General features: G+C 35.4%; 1 protein-coding gene across 5 annotated transcripts in view; it reads left to right on the top strand.

Annotated features, from left to right (window-relative positions):
* The window catches only part of LOC138710918 (clavesin-1), a 401,261-nt gene that overhangs the window by 357,086 nt on the left and 22,392 nt on the right, over positions 1-21,783 (top strand). For all 5 annotated transcript variants that reach the window (XM_069842115.1, XM_069842112.1, XM_069842111.1 and 2 more), the window contains 3 exons: positions 3,573-3,752; positions 7,972-8,066; positions 13,844-13,997. In XM_069842115.1, the coding sequence (XP_069698216.1) occupies positions 3,573-3,752; positions 7,972-8,066; positions 13,844-13,997 (429 nt within the window). The remainder of the gene's footprint in view (positions 1-3,572; positions 3,753-7,971; positions 8,067-13,843; positions 13,998-21,783) is intronic.

Below are 21,783 nucleotides of genomic sequence, written 5' to 3'. Positions count from 1 at the left end.
AAAGAAGATAGTGTTGTGATAACGTAAAGAAGTGGGCTTTTTCTGTTCAGTGGCTGATAGGCTGGATCAATCAGTAGTGCTAATGAAATGCCAATAAAAACAAAGGAATTTTTGGGAATCTATCAGTGTTTCTGTAATAAATTTTAAATGATGATAATAATAATAATAATAATAATAATAATAATAATAATAATAATAATAATAATACAATAGCCCAGAGTCTCGATTATACGGCCTTTCGTGTTGCGGACTGTTCTTTTTAATTATAGTATTGTACGTACTGAAAAATAACAAAGATTTTTAAAGTCAAATACAGACCGATTATTTAGTCCTGACAGCTCGACGACGCGAAAGAGGGAAAGTAATAGGAGTACTGGGGAGAGCTCCGGAGTAGAGATAAGGGCAAGCGGTCAGTAAAGAAATGCAGTACAGCTTAACTGTACTGGAAACAATAAAATAGGCTATACTTACATTAAAATGGATATCATATCAGTGTTTTTGTAGAGAGCTACAGGCAAAATTTGTCGGCAGTTTCTCGCCAACGTTGAATAACTTCTACAGTTGAAACCGTCTTAAATGAAATACTAGTACTACTGCTAGTGATGGTAATATTTGTGATTTTACTATATTCCTTGTTGTTGTAATTGAAATTTTCCAGAGGAAAATGTCTATTGTCATTAAATAATTTTTAGGAAAAAAAAAAACTGTTCTTTGTACATACATCACAGGAGATATCACTACTCACATTATAGAAACACAAGAGTTTATTGTCGATTTTGTGAAAGCATTAAACGTTATTTTAATTACTTTCTTTAGTAAACATTACATAAAATAAAACGTCGTGTTCTTAATAAATCTGATCTATAAAAAAATTAGTAAAAGTGTGAATTTTGTAATATACTATACATAAAAAAATGTGAAAGGAAGATATTTTTTCATTAGAATATACATTTTTGTGTATACTCAAATGTACGTGAAACCAAGGCATATTATTATTACAGAAGGTTACTCGTACAACGAAAAATTTTCCATACAAATCCGTACTTTAATTGTTACTGCACATCCACTTTTTATGTAGGCCTTCATCTGTTTACATTGCACAATATGTCTGATTCAGAACAGTAGTCTATATAATCAAATGTTGGAAGACCTTGAGCCCTTGACCCACCGCCTGGCTTGTTGCGTAACGAGAAAGTTGTCCAAATACACAGTGCAGTCACTTTCCCTTTAGGCTGGTTACTAGAATAAATAAGAGTTTAATAGCGCCGCTTTCGCTTATTTTGTACAAATAAACTTTTTGGAAAGGAATGTGTGTGTAGTTTTCTGTGAGATATGCATACACACAGTCTGTATATTGTCTTCGCTTGAGAGATAAAGAACATTGTGAATTCTAACCGTTCATCTGAAAATTTAAGGAACAAATAATGCATAAGATAACCTTGCGGTAGCTGAGTGGTCAGACCTCCAGCCTGTCACGCAGGCAGCCCGAATTCGATTCCCGGTCAGGCCTGGGATTGAAAAATCCATAGTGGCACTTGCGGCGGACAAAGTCACAGTTGGGATTTTTCTCGGGGTTCTCCCATTTCCCCATATTAGGCATTTACATAATTCCATCAATATTTCTCCATTTCGTTATCATTCCATAGCTTTCCTCGAACGTCGGCTGGCGACGAACGGAGGGGGCTGACCTAGGGACAAGTAGAGACGCCGGCTCGAGACCTAGGTACGCAGAGGGTTGGTGCAATAGATATAATAAGGTCACAGTGCTGAGTCATAGTGTCTCCCTCCCGAAATTCCATTTCATTACATGCGTAAAATAAACTGTAGTAAACTTCAGTCCTCATTTATAACGGTATGGCTCCAGATTCAGCAGACTAAGGAACTTTTCGTTTTGCAAAGGAATTTGTCAATATTACATTTGTTCGTATCAAATTTCTGCACATTTAAAGGACAAAACAATTTTTCTCATTAATTTATTATTATTATTATTATTATTATTATTATTATTATTATTATTATTATTATTATTATTATTATACACTGCTGTCTTAAATTGGCTGAGCATATTGAGAATTCAATCAATGGCTTTCCCGAAACACGCTATGAAATGTTTCATATAAAACAATTTTTATCTCGAAAAGGAAGAAAAAACGAAAAAAAATTGTATTAAACTTCTTTGTTCGAAATGTCTCAAAGAATAACCACCTGAAATTGACATTACTTACGGTTAATCCTGTATAGGCCTAATATACAATTCTAGTGTTAAGCCTAGACTTCGACACATTTCTCGTCATAACCAATTTTAATTCAAGAACTTTGCTTCGTTTGTTCTAGTATAACTAAATACACTGACTCCCAGCGTTATAAATTTGGGTCGATTATATTTACATCGTCGTCATGCTTACTTCAGTACAATGAGTCACAGAATTCTCATCAGCTGATGGTTAGTCACTCACATCGTGCAAAAGAACTTTGTCATATGACCACGAAAGAAAGATAAATTGTACATCCGGAATACACAGATATTGTAACTATATTCATCACATGCAAAAGAGACTTAAAAGAACCTACTCGTGAAGGACATTATTTACATTTCCGTCCGTTTTCTCTCGAAAGAAAATTTTATCTCTCTATTGAATATATGCTATTGACTATGTCGTCCACACTTGTGGAGTAACGGTTAGCGCGTCTGGCCGCGAAACCAGGTGGCCCGGTTTCGATTCCCGGTCGGGGCAAGTTACCTGGTTGAGGTTTTTTCCGGGGTTTTCCCTCAACCCAATTATCCTTAATTTAGAGACGATTGAACTAAGTTCTATTATTACATATTAAATCAAAGTTTATTCTCGCAGCGAGATGGCGTTACCTGCAATCGCAAATTCTATTTTAAAGGACAGTTACCACAATATAATATAAATTTTAAAACACCATTCTACTAAACTTAGGAACACATATAAACGACTTTCTCATAACATTAATCATTCACTATATTTCAAATTCAGTTATCTGTACTTACTTTATGTAAAATATAATATTCACGTCACTTGACAATAAGCTCAAGCGCGCACTTCTTTACTTAAAGGTTGTTAAACTTGCACTAAAGACAGAAATCCGTTTCATTGTTGGTTCCGTATGTTTCAGAAAAGTTCCTCTAAACACCACACTTCTCTTACTAGAGCTACCAACGCAGATTTTCACTTAATTATAAGATATTAGATGGCGTTATAACCTGTATGGCGTTAATGCCTTCACTTATCCTATTTTGAAATAGAGAAATGTCGAATAATGGCCTGTTTTTAAAACACAAGTAGATGAATGCATAATTGAAAGTCTTAGCAGTTGCGAAAATTAAAGGACATCTCACATGTTTGACAAATTTTTTGTTAAGTTCATTTATAGCTACACGCTTGAATAACTGGTCGTATCGCGTGTGTAGGATCTTTGGGTATAGGAGTACCGTTGTTACAATTTCAATACATGAAAGTGTTATTATATTGCAATTGTATTAACTTACAGCTCACGATCTACCATGTAAGTTTCTTAATGAGTAATGTATTTTTTTTCTTCCTTTGCAGTTAGGGAGGCTCTTCTGTCAGACCTAGAGGAGATACCCGCCATCAAAGTTGGGGACTTTGTTCTTCAGATAGAGCTCAAAGAACTATCTCCGGAGTTGAAGGAAGTTGCAAGGAAAGAAATCCGGGAGACTCCTGAAGTTGTGAAAGAAGCTGTGGCAACACTAAGAGATCTCCTTAAAGGTAAAAAAAAAAATCTTTAAATTATGTTAGTATCAATTCTTAAGTAATTATATTTTAGCCTTACTTCAGAGAGACAGTGAATCGAAATATTTGATTGATGTTTAGTAACTGTTCTTCAAACTATTGAGTGTTACAAACTAGTGGGACCAAGATATAGCAAATATAGAGCAATAGTTAAATAAAAATGGTAAACGAAAAGAATATATCACTAAAATCAGTCCTTTCTTCTTTTTGTCTGCAGAACCCAATTTACTTCTGTCTGCGGGGATTTGAACACAGACTCCTCGTAAAAGTCTCGAATTGACGGACCGAATTTTGACTGAGCATCTAATAAAATGACATCGTCTCATTTAAGTAAGCGAGCGCCAAGAATTCGGCTCTTACTAGACACATTTGCGTAATTTCACTTGAGTCATTGCCCTCTTCCAAAAATAACATGAAATTGTCTCTCCGAATAAGAGATTTGCGGTAGAAAGATGAACTCTGATAGGCACGTTTATATCTACTACTTCCATTACGAGCCAGGACGTAGTGTTCATGTCTCTTTTATCATGCAACAGAAATGAGGAAATAGCAAGTAGATAACCGGCCTACAAGCGTTGCAAGTAATTTGATTTACTAGACGAGAATGAACTCGTACAACAGAATGACAGTTTTAATCAAAGTTAAACCACAGTCTAGTATATACAGTCACGAAGCTCAATACTTATTAAATATCCAAACATAGATAGTTGCTCACCACCAGGATCGCTACTATCGCCTCATCACAGAGACTTTCCCTAGCAGACGATAAAATGTATTGTACTTTCGATATCGTGTTCTTTTGAAAAAATTAACACCTTCCTTCCACTATTGAAATATGAAATACATAAGGTTTATATGTTATTTTCATAAAATATATATTATATTCTATAAACTCATCTTCCTGGATCTTTCAGAAGAAGGATAACTCCAACCTATTTTTCTTACAATTTATAGTACTACAAACATCTCCTTGTCCCACATTATTATTAAAATTATTGTATTTTAGCCATTTACAGTTATTACAACCGATAACGAACATTTCACAGTTTACATAGTTTTTCACGAAAATGCGAAATACGGCACAGCCTTTTCGGTCTAGACCAGGCCGTAATGTATGTTCGGGTTTTCTATTTCAGTGTATGTAGCTCAGTGAAATATTATATTATAACTTTATTGCTTATCATTGCTAAGCTTTATTTAGTGTAATGTGTCCATAAGTTCCGTTTACTTCTTGTTGCAAAATATGTTGCAGAAATAATTACAAAACTGTGTTATTTTAATGTGAAGAGAATTTCGCGTCAACATTTTAAGTTTAGAATGGAAGCTACTTTGAGGTTTAATAAAAAAGAATTTATATTGTGATTTCAATTTAGCACATCTACCTTCCTTAATTTTAGACAAAACATTTACCATACCACTCCTATGAAATTAGTGTACGTATAATTGTGTTATTTCGTCTCTTAAGTAGTAGATAAATGTAATAATTCACTACTCAATTGTAGTATTAAAATACAGACAAATTTAATGTCCGGGGTATCATACATGACATGCTTAATTATAATTTTTAATTGCGAATTTAGCAATATAAGTTAAATATAGTAAACATAACCTAAAATTTTCATATGAATGGCAAGGCATTGGAGATCACTAAATGTAGACAGAAAGGGGCAACTGGTACAGTAAACATAACCTATAATTTCAACATATCTAAATATCCGTGCGGTGTAATTGAAAATTATTGAATCGTGCATAAATGAATGTAGAAGAATTTCGCAATATTTAATCGAAATAAAGGCAGGTATTACACATACGAACAACGTAATTTTCACACCATAAATAATATTACACCTTAACTCGCAAGTGAATTATGTCTGAAGTGTCTCATAATCATTGTTTTAAATTTTATTAATGGAATGACTCTACATTTTAGAGAAACATATGAAGGGTGCACGGGAATAACGATCTAAGTCCACTTTAGAAAGTTTCGAGAAAAACGAATTTTAAAATTTAAGCACTTAATAGTTAGCTATGTGTGTAATTATTAGAAATTGACGTATTGGAATGTCATGACCGATGATTTCTTATTTCTAGCTAGACCACATGATAGTACTTCCTTTCCACTATAAGACAGCATTATTAATTCAATTTCGATTTTTGATGGACCTTGATCGTTTTTCCGTGTACCCTTCATATGTTACTGTTTATGCATTCCAACTAATTTATATGGTTGAAACGCCGCCCTTCGTGATCGAGTTAAGCGAGTTGCATGGTCTGCCTTACGGCCTGTATTAGATCACGATGGCTGTGGCACAGTCTATTGTTCCTAGTACTCACAGCGCTCCAAGCAGCTAGCAACTATCGCGAGAATTGCAAAAAATCACCCCAGCTTCGTGACTGTATATAGTAGACTGTGGTTAAACTAGGACAATTATTTCGGTTTTAAATATACAAATGCTGAACAAAGGTTTGTGTCTGCATCAGTATAAGGAAACAGATGGAGCATTTACTGAGTTTTCATGGAGCATAAGTCTAGTTCAATACCCTTACCGTGCTGAATACGATCCTCTGGAACCCTGTTTTCATGCATTTTTCGATACGTATTGAAAACTATTTGAATACGGAAGTTGAAGTTTCGAAAGTAATGTTGGTTAACATGTCATCGACATGTTAGCATGTTGGTCATCCTGTAAGCCTTTGCTATGAACTACGTTGCGTTTGATAAATGAGGAGCATAAAAACTTAATATTCTGGTCGATAATGTAGAGTGGTAATACTGGCTTTTAGGAAAACACAAAATATTTTATTATAACACGACTTTTCAACACACAAAAATTTCTCCCGTTCTTGGTAAAGCAGATTATAGATCAAACAGGTGACTGTTGTTAATGCTCTTAGCGTATTAAGATCGCATTATAAACCACTTTTTATCAAGTTGAGTATACATCCTTTGCCATCGTTATATGTTTTGAGCAGCCACCTTTATATGAGGAAAAAAGTTTTAAATTCAACAGCAACTTGTTACCTTCATGATTATTCCACCCGTAATAGAAATAATATTTATTCTAATAAGAATAAATTTAGTAACACTCAAAACAGTTTTGATATGGTTGCAATAAGACTTTATAATAGATTACTTTCTTATAAAAGAAATCTTCTCTTCAAATATTTAAATTGAAGGCAAATCCTCTTTATGGCCTTGAGGAATATTTTAATATTAATTGGTAGTTTTTGCTATAGCCTACATTTTTTAATGTCTCCAGCATGAAATACATACGCAGCGCTGAACTGCACGCCTTAGTCCTCATTTACATCGCGACAGAAATTTACATTTTCAGGGGTATTTTTTTAAGTATGGTTTATTTAACGATGCTCGCAACTGCCGAGGTTATATCAGCGTCGCCGGTGTGCCGGAATTTTGTCCCGCAGGAGTTCTTTTACATGCCTGTAAATCTACTGACATGAGCCTGTCGCATTTAAGCACACTTAAATGCCATCGACCTGGGCCGGGATCGAACCCGCAACCTCGAGCATAGAAGGCCAGCGCTTACCGACTACGCTACCTAGGCGGACTGGCATATTCAAATTCTAAGTTCTAACAGACAAAAGATTAGTCACTCTGCATACGGAAGTCCTATTTGCTTAATAATATGATTCTACTCCTGCTCATATCAAATCATGAAAATAACAGTTTAATACATTACAGCAATAAATTAGCATTTCATACATTCCCAGTTTTAAAATCACTCAATTACTATACTTTGTTTCATAATGTCTGACAGGAGAAGTAAACATTGCCGACAGAGAAGGAGTGAAGTATAATTGCTATTCAACCAAGGGCAGAGGTCTCATTCCAGCTTATCTTGAAGTTGAGCGGGGATAGAACACTTCAGACCTCCCAACTTCAAGTCCAAGGAGGAATGAGATCTCTGCCATTGGTAGCAATTATACTTCTCTCTTCCTCTGCCGGCAATGTTTACTTTTCCTGTCAGACATTATGGAACGAAGTGTAGTGATCTATTCCCAACCTTCACTCTTTCCTCATCTCACATTCTTTTAGCTCCGCAACTCTTAACTAAACTGTTACTCTTTTGGTTACACTTTATATTTTGTTCATTTCTTATTTATTTATTTCTATTGTGTGTATAGAATATAATAAAAGAACTAATATATAATATCATCATTTTGTATTTTACAGAGGAGACTGACCTCAAGTGCCCTTACGACAAAGATTCATGGCTGATTAGATTTCTTAGACCATCTCATTTCTACCCAGAGAGCGCATTAGAATTGGTAAGTTACAGTACATCATGCTTTGTGTTGATATATTTCGATATCTTCAATATACAATGGTACGCTTACACTATCATCACGATGAATAGTGATACAACGATAGCTAATTACAACATGACAACTACATGTTAAGTTCAAGAAGCATCCGCGTGTCACTGTATTTACATTTCAATTTTGAAAGCTTTATACAGAGTGAATCGTAATTATGTGCTATAAAGTATTGCTGAGTATATTCTATACATCAAAACAAACATATTTTGTCATATAAATTAATAGCTGATACTGCATTGTTATCACGATGTGGCAACATTGCGTTATTTCAAAGCTAGTCTATCAATTACCCGTGGCTAAAATCAGAACTAACAGTCGGTGTTGTTTTGTGGTTAAAAAGAGGATGTATTCATAGTTGGCCATGTCTTGTAGTTATGGTGATGTTTTGTTGATTTATGATGTTGAGTATTGTAATTGAGATTAGTGTTATTTTTACTTTAGCCTACTGAATTGCGTAACATAACAGTTGGCACTAATACAGTATGGAGGAACCATACACAAACAGTGAAATGACCGATATGATCTTAATTTTCGGTTAAATAAGAAAAATTCTGCTGCTGCTGCTGCTCGCATCTACTCTGAACGTTTTCCTGCCCGACGACGTCCAACTCCAAAAACATTTGTAGCAATGGAACGTCGCCTAAGGTGCGTACACACTTAACGAACGAACAACGAACGAATGATGAAGCAAAACTTCGTTGTTCGTTCGCTGTTTGGAGCAACGTTCAAATCATCAGCAAATTGTCAGAAAACATTCACGTCCGCTGATTATCCGCAATAACTATAGCAAGCGCAGCCGTTGTTATTATAGGCAGTTTAACAAAAAGAAAGTTAAAAACCAAAAGGCGGTGGTGGCAGACGCCACTCTACGAAAGTCTCAATCAATATAGAGGCACTGACTTGCTTCATGATTTACGTCGAATGGAATCGGGACAATTTCACAACTTCTGTCTCATTTCAGAAACAGATTTCGAAATATTACTGTGCAAAATAAGGCCAAAAATTTCCAAGAAATACACAGGCTGGGGAGAAGCAATACCTATGCAGGAAAGATTAGCATTAACACTTCGATATCTCGCTACAGGAAATTCGTAGGCCTATACAAGTTTAATGTATTTATTCCAAGTGTCGAAACAGCTAATTACCAGGATTGTTCCAGAAGTATGTACAGCTATATTTGAGGAACTGGGAGATTTTATTAAGGTACGACTGCAAAACAGGGGAAATTTTCAATATACGGATACCTCACTGACAATAATTATCTTAAAATACTAAAAAGAGAGATTTGTCTGTGTCGAATGCGCATCATGCTTACGAAAAGGCACTTTTCAGTGCCAGTAATTTATTTTGTGTCCACAAGGTTGGAACTTTGTTTTTCTGGGCGTGAATTTGTCCAAAAGGAACGACATATTTTTATACGCGAACCAAGTTGACTCGTACACTTCATCACTCCCCATTTCAGATCTTTTTGTGGACTTCTGTCTTTCCCTCCGGAATGATGTCAGTAGGGACTCAGTTTTCTTTTTGACTTCTGGTCCCTACAATAAACAACAAACATGTAACTTATCCACTGAAAATAAACAAAAATAATTTTTAAATTTTGCACGTGTTTGACTCGCCTATCTTGCAGCTGAACATCTTTCCAATAGCTTCCCAAACATCATATTTTCTTACTTTATTGTGGTAAGTAGGATGCTTGGGATTCCATAAAGTTTCCTGCTCTCTATATGCATTAATAAGATTTATAACAGCGTCTTCCGTCCACTCCAGTTTCGACATCCTGTTGGTGAAATTGAACTAAGCGCTGCGTTCTGCTAGGAACTACAAGCTAGTGGCAAATCCCGTCCTCAACGAATACCAACTTCCTTTGATGTACCGACAAACGACGGATCACTTCCGAAGGCAAATCAATCGATCGGTTTGCCTTTGCTGCGACGTACACACGTACCGATTTCAATCAGCGAATGCAATCGTTTGTCGTTCGTTGTTCGTTCGCTAAGTGTGTACGCACCTTTAGGGAAACTGGTCACTTTACACCTGTGATGAACAATGCCGGTAGACCGCGAAATCGCAGGACTGCTGGTGCTGAAGAAAACATTCTGCGTTCCGTCACGGCGATTAGATGCACGTCATCACAGGTCTCAGAAGTCAGTGTGGAGAATTGTACATGAAGCATTACTCTACCCATACCATCTACAACCTGTGCAAGAATTGTAAGGGGAGGTTGATTTTGAACGTCGGAGGATATTCTGCGAATGGTTACTTCATGAAAATGTATCTCTTTTTAACCACAAAACAACACCGACTGTTCGTTCCGATTTTAGCCACGGGTAATTTATAGATTAGCTTTGAAATCGCTGCCTGCTGGATCACATCCTATGGTTGCTTACACTGCCTGCCCAATCAACGGTTATGCGCGAGTAGCCGCTAGGTGCAGATAGTGACTTTGCATATACTTTTAATGTTAATAGCGATGGGTACTGCCTGCCACCTAGCGCCAAATAACTTTGATTGATTTCCAAAAGCTTCCTTTTTTCCTCTTTCATGACAAATAATATGTGAAATTATGCTTTAATAATTATTATTATAATTTTAATAATTGTATCATATATAATAATTGCAATAGTTTTCAATAAATATATTAATAGATTTTTATTGGAAGGTCAGTTTACGCAGCTATAGGATGCGATCAAGCAGGCAATATTTGAAATAAAGCAATGTTGCCATATCTTGATAACAATGCAGTATCGGCTATACGTTTATATGACAAAATATGTTGTTGTGTACAGAATACTCTGCAACTTTATAGTACATAGTTACGACTCATTCTGTATATCATTAATTTATTCTTTGAGATATTTCAAACAAAAAGGTAACATTTTCTCGTTTTTTATTCCTTTTCGAGATAAAAATTTTTTATATGAAACATTTCATTGCGTGTTTTGGGAACGCCATTGATTTAATTCCCAAACCATTGTTATTCCCTTAGCCATCACTTGTTCATTCAAAGTTAAGCGGTTTAGGAATCCTTCCCTTCATACCTTCTCCTTTATTGTGTATTGCGGGCTGAATTTTATGATGTAATCTTTCCGACCACTGCTCTAGAGTGTATAAATCTATAAATCCAATTTGTACTGAACGTTGCATTAAATAATGATATAGGCCTACCCTTAAGAAAACGACCTAAAAATAATATAAAAGACCGTAAATGTTTGAACACAAAGGATGGCATATAAAGAGTGCGGCAAAACATCCTCCCTAATTTAAAGTTTAAATAAAGAACAGATGGATCAAAATAAGGAAACTTTAATATGAATGGTATCTAAACAGTGGGAAATTTAGGTTTACATGCGTTGCCATGACATGCACAAAACAACAAGAATTGAATAGGACATTGAATACACGGAATTGACATTCAATTAATGCAAATTGTAATCTGTAACGAATTCCAATTATGCCGTGGACGGGTGAAGGACGTGATTACTCTGTGGTATCGTTTTTGGTAAGTGGCAATTCCATTGTCGCTGCTCAGATGTTTCCCGGACGCTTAATTTCTTCACGTGGCGACGTCCCCTGGTCAGTACGATCACCAGACCTTGCACCCTGCGATTTTTTCTATGGGGGCATCTTAAAGCTGAGATATTCAAACATCGACCGAGGACGTAGCCAGACCTAAGGAATGAAATACAGGAAGAAATTGGTCTTATTCCTCAAGAAATGCTAGTTAGAGTGATGCAGAATTTCCGAAGTCGCATTCAACAATGCATTGACAGTGAAGGACACCACTTGAGAGACACGTTATTCAAAAAATGAAAATTTTCCACCGTTAAGATACCATTCATACTAATAAAGTTTCCTTATTTTGATCCATGTGTTTTTTTTTTATTTAAACTTTAAATTAGGGAGGATGTTTTGCCGCACCTTTATTACGTTGTGGTGATTCGTCCTCATCTTCGACCTCTATTATTTATAAAAATGCTAGAAACCATATTTTATAATGCAATGAGCATGAAACGTTACCCCACGTGCTAGGTTTCTACCCTCAGGGCGAATTACTGCGAATTGACAGACATAACATAGTCCGCTCAATAATTGCTAACAGACTAAGGGAACATGGTGAATACGAAGTATATGAGGAAGTTCTATGTCTTTCTACGGAAGGATCTACATGACGTGCTGACATAATAATTGACCGAAATGAAAGAACTGGTCTCATACTTGACCCAACAGTAAGGTTTGAAATTAATGAAGATCAACCAAAGCAAGTACATGAAGAGAAGCGCGCTATTTACCTTCCACGCTGTGATGATCTCACTCATAAATATAATATTCAAGATTGGAATGTCATTGGACTTATGTTTAGTGCGCTAGGAACAATTCCCAAATTTACATCGGAAATCTCAGAAAATTAAAGGTTCCTGAAAAGACTCTTTAGACAATTGCATCAACCATTTTAAAATCTTCATTGAGCATCATCAATCACCATCTCTATTCAACTTTATAATATTCAATGTATATTATTTATTTTCAATAAATTTTTATCGTTTTGATAGCTACCACATCTTGTCGCAGAATATACATTATTTTTTAATTTCATTATATATTTTTCTAACATTAATTTACATTTCCTTTTTTTGTTCATTTGAATTGATTAGGATGCCGATATTTTAAATCCAAGATTTGGACGGCTATCATTTCGATATACCACTAAAATAACTATGTTCTTTGTAAAATAATAGTAAGAAGGTTACGACAAATGCATGAGTAATAGTAGTGTAAAATTCCTTGATATATACTGAAATTTTCTGATGATTCCAGTGTAAATTGTGAAAATAATATCACGGGTCTAAAACTATAACTAGATAACTGCACGCAAGTCTAATATTTTGAGATAATTAGAAAATAGCTTTTATGCTCGACCATGCCGAAATGTACTAATTATACACCTGGTAGCAGCCCTTTAATGGACCCCATTAAAGTACACCTATTTATTAAAGTTAAGGTGTTCCACCAATCAGAAAATATCATTTGTAGCAATATGAAAGCGCAAGTATCGATTATTCTCGGATATATAGTTCTGTTACTATAATAATTAGCGTTAATTGTAAATAATATTCAAATAAATTCAATTTGTCATCTCATTTTTCAATATCTAATTCAATTTCAAGGTTATATCGAGATTGTTTATTTTACTCTCTAGATTATATCAAGGTCAATATCGACATTTGTTTCTCGGAAAAAATCAATACTTTCGCGTCTGTGCACATCTCACAATTTACAAGGTATTGCACAAGGTCAGTTCCGCTCCTCAGTCAGATAAGAATAACATGAATACTTATGAATAATTTCAAGTTAGAAATATGGTCGAGCATAAAAAGTCGTATGAAACTTGACTATAATGGTAATTAAGACGCTCGTATGAAAATTATGAAACTCGCTTGCGCTCGTTTCATAAACATACTCGCGTCTTAATTACTACCATTGTAGGCTCGTTGCATAATGTATTATTGTGCGTTCAACCTATCGTCTCTGTGTAGCAGATTTTTAAAATAAATTATTTACTTAAGAAACCATAATGGATCTCTTAGCTTAGGCCTACCACTTAAATAACCACTGAAACAGATAACTCAAATATAGAGTTATCTAGTTACAATATTGGACTCGTGAATGATTATGAATGACTCTATGACTATTGGAGATAGTTTAATATGTCCGTTATGTTACAGATCAAGCGATATTACCAGTTCAAGCAAAAACACAGCAACCTTTACGACGGGCTTGTGCCAACCAAGAACAAGAACATCTTCGACCACAACATCCTCACCGTGCTGCCGAATAGGGACCAGTTCGGCCGACGTGTCCTCATCCTCGAATTAGGAAGTGAGTGATCATATTCGCAGGTTCTTCGTATAGTATTTCTCGTGTGTATTTCGAACAAGCCGCGCACTCGTATTTTTTACTTGTATATTTCGGAAGAAAAGTGCTCGTGATATTCGAGAAAATACGGCAAGTAATATTTTCGATCACGGTCCTGTCCCATTTTGGTTGATTAATTGAATTCTACGGTCAGAAATACAGGATTGGGATTAGCCTTTGATCTGTTGCTAAGCAAGTGACATCACAATATGTGACGTACCTCGTTACAGTTGCTGAGCAACTCATGCCAGATATTGAAATAAGCGACAAACAGATGTTTGCTCGAATCAGTCTCAACGCCAGCTAATCTAGGCCAGGCATCCCCGATACCCCTTACAATGACGCAATGACAGTGTAGATCTACTTTTAGTTTACTTCCTCCAAATTCCCTCTTGTCTGTCTAGAAAGCAATGGCTAGGTGCGACTTTGAAGAAGAGCTTAATTAGTAGCTAATAATAAATGAAGACTAAAGTGATTTTCATGATATATTTTTTATATTGTACCTACATTTTTTTTACTTCGTTATTTAACGACGCTGTATTAATTACGAGGTTATTTAGCATCGATGGGATTGATGATAGCGAGATATTTGGCGAGATGAGGCCGAGGATTCGCCATAGATTACCTAACATTTGCCTTATGGTTGGGGAAAACCTCGGAAAAACCCAATCAGGTAATCGGCCCAAGCGAGAATCGAACCCGCACCCGAACGCAACTCCGGATCGGCAGACAAGCCCTTAGTCGACTGAGCTACGCCGATGGCCCTATATCTTTTTTATATTTGGAATTACAGTTGAAATCGTTTCATTTGAATACAGTATTTCAAAAATGATAAGAAATCTATCGTGAAAATTATCGCAACGTATTCAGGGCTTTAGAAATAAATGCAGTCACTTTAAAATTTCAGGAACTGTGATTATACCTACAATAAATCTAGAAAATGCGAACTACTATTTCATTCTCCTAACAAAACCTGCTTTCAAGTTCGACAGGAGGATGACATCTTAAATACTTAAAGTAATGAAAGTATGTTAAGTTTTTTTTAATAAAAATTTTATAACTTTCAAATAGAAGTAACTGAATTATCCTGATGATTTCTGAAACTTTTATATCACAACATGAATTACTCCATCGCAGGTGACAATTTTGGTTTGTGGAATGCTGTAGTTCAAATAGAATTGAACTGCCTGTTCTTTATAACACGTAACTCGTTAAGCAATTATACAGTCTAATTGCATCTCATTCAAGGCCTCACTCGCAGTACCTCTCATTTGTAGTGAAGCACAAAAAGAGTACATTGTGTAACCATAATTGCAGCTTACATATTCCGAAGGTCTAGAGAAATTAATTAATATGTAGGCATAAATTTTTTGTAGGACAAGACTCTAATTATAGCTCAGTCTTCAATGACACTAAATCGTTTTCAGTTATTGTAGAGAACCAATTGTATGGTAGAACGTGTGATTTTTTATAAATCATGGCAGAAAGTAGCTATAATGAAATGTACACTACTTAGGCCTATATTCAACAGCGCCAATAATGTTTGCTGCTGTCACATTCTTCGTCAGGCAGGAAAACTGGTCAAAAAAATTCTACATCACTATCTATATTTTGAAAAGTCGTTACTTAGGTATCAAACCAGTGCTCTTTTCCATATCAGATCATAGAGAGGAACATGCTTCAACTAAGCTCACTAGAAAATATCTTTTGTCCTTGTTGCACAACATGTCTAAATATTTACAGTTTCCATATTAAGTTACAGTACTTCAATTTTTTCCACATTTTCTTTCTGAACTAAGTCTTCCTATTCTGCGGAAAAACGGGGCATTTGAAGTCCACGTTCTACAAAGGAGGACATTTAAGCAGACTCACGGAAGACTGAAGGACAAAAATCCCCAAACCAGGACTGTCCTTCCAAAAGGAGGACGCCTGGTCAGTTTAAACATACAACTTATAAATATAGGCCTAATTCAAATTATAATCTATACTAATAATAAATCTGTAGCCAACATTGTTCTGATAATTTTCGATTTTCCAAAAATAATTAGTGTTAACATGTATAATTAACCATCCTGAAACCGAAAATCGCTTTTTTGACATTGTCTGTCTGTCTGTCTGTCTGTCTGTCTGTCTGTCTGTCTGTCTGTCTGTCTGTCTGTCTGTCTGTCTGTCTGTCTGTTACCTTCTCATGCGATAACGGCTGGAATATAAATTAAGTTAGTTGTAACTTAGATTTTAGGCTATACGGCATTCAAAATACTTTATTTAAAAGGGGGGTTATAAGGGGGCTTGAATTAAATAAATCGAAATATCTCCCTTATTATTAATTTTCATGAAAAATGTTACATAACAAACGTTTCTTTAAAAATAATTTCCGATATGTTTTATTCTATACAAAATTTTGATAAGACTGATATTTAATGAGATAAATGAGTTTTAAAATTACAATAACAACACCATCTAAGGTGCTGTACTGGATAAAAACAAATGACTTCGTCTATAAGGGGCCTTGGACAACAACAATCGAAAGCTATTAAACATAGCCTACAGAGAATGTTTCTGTGTTTGTATGAAGTAATATCGGAAGCTAATTAATTGTTAATCATTATTTCACCATTGGAAATTGTAGTTTCTCTAGATGGACATAATTCTACAATGTTATTACAGTAACTTCTGAAAAATATAGCAAGTAATATAAAATATACACATTAAAACTAAATGATATGTCAATCTTCATTAAACTATGGTTGCATGCAATAACAATAATTAAGAAACATGTTAAAGGTATTGTCATTGCACCAAATGATTGCTCTCTGGACCAAAATGATCGCATTTTAATTATTTAAATACAATTTAAATTAAGTAACATATTAAACGATTTATCCTTCTATCAAACACGAATGTTCGCTGGATCAAACGTCCTATTTTAATTATGTAATTACTTCATATTTATTTCTAACAGATGCAGCTGAGCACACGGGTACGGCTAGTAGATACTATTTTTTAAATGTAGACTTTTGTACTGTTGCCCCAGCCCTTTAGATAAGTGACTTTTACTATTCGCATGGAAAGAAATCTAAAACATAAGGCCGCGACTGAATCTGCAGCGAACTTGAACTCGCACAGCAATCTTGGTCTTGCTTATAAATGACTGCGATACATGTTCCTACAGACCAAGAATGACTCATGCATTCATTCATAGTGGTTCTGCCCAAGGGCAGGTCTTTCACTGCAAACCCAGTATTCTCCAATCTTTCCTATTTTCTGCCTTTCTCTTTGTCTCTGTATATGACCCATATATTTTAATGTCGTCTATCATCTTGTATCTTTTTCTGCCCCGAACTCTTCACCCGTTCACCGTTCCTTCCAGTGCATCCTTCAGTAGGCAGTTTCTTCTCGACCAGTGACCCAAGCAATTCCTTTTTCTCTTTCTTATCATTTTCAGCATTATTCTTTCTTCACCCAATCTTTCCAACACAACTTCATTTCTTATTCTGTCTGTCCACTTCACATGTTCCATTCTTTCCCATATCCACATTTCAAATGCTTCTATATTCGCTTCTCTTCACTTCATCGTAATGTCCATGTTTCTTCCCCATGCAATGCCACATTCCACACAAAGTACTTCACTAGCCTCTTCCTCCTTTTTCTAGAGGTCCGCGGAAGATGCTTATTTTCTATTAAAAGCTCCCTTGGCTATTGCTATCTTCCTTTTGACTTCCTGGCAGCAGGTCATGTTACTGCCTGTAGTACATCCCTAGTATTTGAAGCTGTCCACTTGCTCTATTGTCTCATTTAGAATTCGCAAGTTTACCTTCTTATTGACTCACTTCTATATTAAAGGGAAGTCAACGTATGCAATAATGATCAATCCCTAAATTACATAATGTTTCACGAGAGGATAAAGGTTGTTAAAAATTCAGTCAGAATGTTTCCTTTGAACTTTGATGTCTCTAAAGATTGTTTTAGTCTTATAAGGTTAATTACAACATAGAGACAAATTAGAATTCTTGAACTGGCTCTCCCTATAGTGCCGGGTCAAGGACTGTGATCAGATATACTGGCTTAATGATTAAGCAAAAAAAAAAAAAAAAAAAAAGTCTCGAAAACTAGTCATGCAGGTTTACGTTTGTGTCCTGCAATCTTCTTCCAGCAACAGTGTTGCCAATTCAGCGGTTTCCCGCTAGATCTGGCGTTTTCAGTGTTAGTTTAGCGGGTCAAATTTCTGAAATTTGTATTGCTGATACAGGGATTTAGTGGATATTTTTTAGCACTCACAGCGTAACATCTCATTTTACATTGACAATATAGCAATTTAGCGTTTCTGCTCTGTTTCATAGCGGGTTTTTAAGAATCGAGTTAGCAATACTGTCCAACAATGCTTTGTGAACACCAACGAGTTAGATCTAACTCGTTAGAAACAGTAAAGTTCTGGTTAATTGTTATGAATACGTACTTCAAAACGTCTGATAAGTCAGGAGAAGTTTTAGTGACATTGTCATTGCTTTTCGGACAAAAGACGGACATATCGGTAACATACACTGTGTCCCAAAAATCATGGCGTGATTTTAGAGGGCTACATGTTTTTAATGAATAGAGGTAAAATTTTATATTTGTGCTAGATTAAAATAGAACTCTCGTTCACCGCTGTGGAGTTAGGGCCTACTGTTAGCACATCTAACCGTGAAACGAGCGGGCCCGGGTTCAATTCCTGGTTGGGACAAGTTACCCGGGTGATGTTTTTTCCGGGGTTTTCTCACAATCCATTAAGAGCAAATGCTGGGCAACTTTCGGCGCTGGACTCTGGACTCTTTTCGCTGGCGTAATCACCATCTTATTCAGACATTAGATATCCAGAACAGTTGATAAAGCGTCGTAAAATAACCAATTAGAAATAAAATAAGTCTCAAAGTGTTTCGTCTAAGTTTGAGGCATTGAAGGAAACAAGAGATGGTAACAAATACAATAATTTTCATTGTTACAATTAATTATAAAAGGTGGATGCCCAAAGAAAAGTGTAATGTGTTTTGTGGCTGGTTAAAAATTCGAATATGTGACTCGTGTACGACTTGAATTTCGTCGCGTATTTAACGAATAACCAGCACACGAGCAAACTCATACCTTATGTAATAATCATCTGGGTAAAGTGCATGTAGCAATTGAAGTTTATAAGGAATCTGATGAATACCTTTCTTTAAAGCTCTATGAACTGTTTTCGGAAGTCCTAATTGTCAGACACATTTACGAACTGATTTCTTTGGACTCTTAACAAATGCTCTTCAGATGGCTTCTACCGTTTCATCATTAAATGTGTCGATCTTCCAGAACGCCTTTTCTCCAATAGATTTTCAGTCACTCTTAACTGTTTATCCCAAGGACGAATGTTATTCTCAATGTGGCGGTTCTTTGTTAAATACGCAGCTAATTTCACATCGTACACGAATCGCAGATCTAAATTTTGTCAGCCACAAAACTTGATTCAACTTTCCTTTATTTATTTATTTATTTATTTATTTATTTATTTATTTACACTTGAGCTCCATTAGACATTGCAGCCCGAAAGAGCAGAAGCTCGTGCTCGGGCGCAGTTCAGATCAATTATACAAAATATATCACAAAATTAAGAGAGTTCATTGAGCACAATAACATTAATAAATGGTAAAATACATACAGCATGTAATAATAGGATCTATATACAAGTAGAAAAAACAAAAGTACATAAATATTAGAATATCAATTTTTAACTCAATTAGCTTAAACAATTAAATAATTAATCTGATTTGTTTCTTAAATCTATGTGTGTTAAGTGTACTTAGCTCAGGGTAAGCTCTAATTAATGGATTATATATTTTGGGTCCAGAATTTCTGCTGACATCAATCTTGTATAATTAATTGTAACAATGAAAATTATTGCAGTTCTTCGATTGTTACCGTCTTTTGTTTCCTTCAGTGCTTCAAATTTACAGACGAGAAACTCTGAGAGTTTTATTTTCATTTGGCACCAATATTACATTTCTACCTGTATTCATTTAAAACCTAAGAACCTCTGAAAACCCCATCATGACTTTTTGGACACAGTGTAGGCTATTTTGCCTATATCTAATTGGTTACCTTGGTTTTATTCAACATAACCATTTTAAAACAGAAGAAGAAACTGTAGGTATCGTTAATTCCTCTTTTTTTAATTCAGTGGCACGAAACTAAAACAAGGTTGAAGTGTAAAACAACGGCCAAAATAATGAGGCTGACCTTCGTAATGTCTTTCACTTCACAGTAACTGTTTATATTAGTTACGTAATAGTTGTACACAATATTGAGCACACCATTCAGTTCCTGACAGGGAAGACGCGCACGAACAATACGTGTATACCTGGCGTAGGTTGTACTGTTATCGATTCATAACCTTCCACATATTCTGATCATATAACATTAATTAAAATAGCATGCAAACATTTATATCTTTATTTCATAATGGAGTATTAACCTGTGTTGTAGGAGTTGTTCAAAGTGGCATCCAGGGCTGGGCAGAATACAGACATCCAAATATTTCAAATACAAATACAAAATACTTCAAAGAATAGTATTTGAAATACAAATACAAAATACTTTTAAAAAATCAACCAAAATAGAATTGTATTTCAAATACTCCCGTGTATACGTGTATACGTCACCAAAACATCGTAAGATGTAAATTACATTTGCAAAAGTTTCTTTCAACCCATAAGCAGTGCTGACTAGATCAGACGCTATGGACAGTACTCTATAACAGAGTCTCCAGTATGAAAGGATAATTCCAAGCCTTTGGCGTGAGACGAACTCGATAGCTCAGTGATAGAGCGCCTGACCGGAAAACAGGAAGTCGCAGGTTCGATTCCCGCTCGAGATTGTGAAATTTTTCTTTCATACCATGGCATGATTGTGACTATAACAGTATTTAAATTTATCAAATACTCTATACAATATATAAAGAAATAAGAATATTACAGTGCTGAAAATCTTAAACATTATATTAATATTAAAAGTATTTTTATCTCGAAGTTTTATATAAACACGGTAACTGAACATTCATGATATCTTCAGAACACAGGAATAATTACAATACAAAACAAACTTATACAGTACCTGTTCGCGTAGGCTTCCGCGGCTGGTGTAAATGGTGTGTGGATAAGCTTCAGGGCTTCTACCGCGTTGTCTTGGTGTTATTGGCTGACGTTTCGACCGCTGTGTTGTGGCCATCCAACAACAGCTCTGAAGATGGCCACAACACAGCGGTCGAAACGTCAGCCAATAACACCAAGACAACGCGGTAGAAGCCCTGAAGCTTATTCACACACCACTTATACAGTACCTGCTTATATGTACTTCAAATTGCATGCATAATCTGTTACCCTCGTTTGAACAAAGTAAATTCATTTCTTTAATATGTTGTTTCCCTTTGGTCCATCTCTAATTCTTCTCCTACTTCATCGATTTTACTTGCAGCCTGAAACATCAAGAAGGACAATATCAGCAAGAAGTCAATGTTAATTGATTACTAAATCTTTAAATTTAAATATCCATTTGTGCAAAATGGCATTCATATTAGATAGAATGTCCTTTACCTTATCTTTTAATTCTTTTCTGTTTAATTCTTCAGTGTTTTGTGGGAGTTTATTATACAAACTGGACCCTCTATGTGATAATAGTGTTGAGCGGGGACAAAGTGTGAAATCAAGACCAAGGCATGCAATATGCATTTCCTTTAATTTCT

The sequence above is a fragment of the Periplaneta americana genome, chromosome 12, assembly GCF_040183065.1.
Source record: "Periplaneta americana isolate PAMFEO1 chromosome 12, P.americana_PAMFEO1_priV1, whole genome shotgun sequence".
Lineage (NCBI taxonomy): Eukaryota > Metazoa > Arthropoda > Insecta > Blattodea > Blattidae > Periplaneta > Periplaneta americana.
The sequence above is the reverse complement of the archived record's forward strand: the minus strand, read 5'-3'. Positions and strand labels throughout refer to the sequence as shown.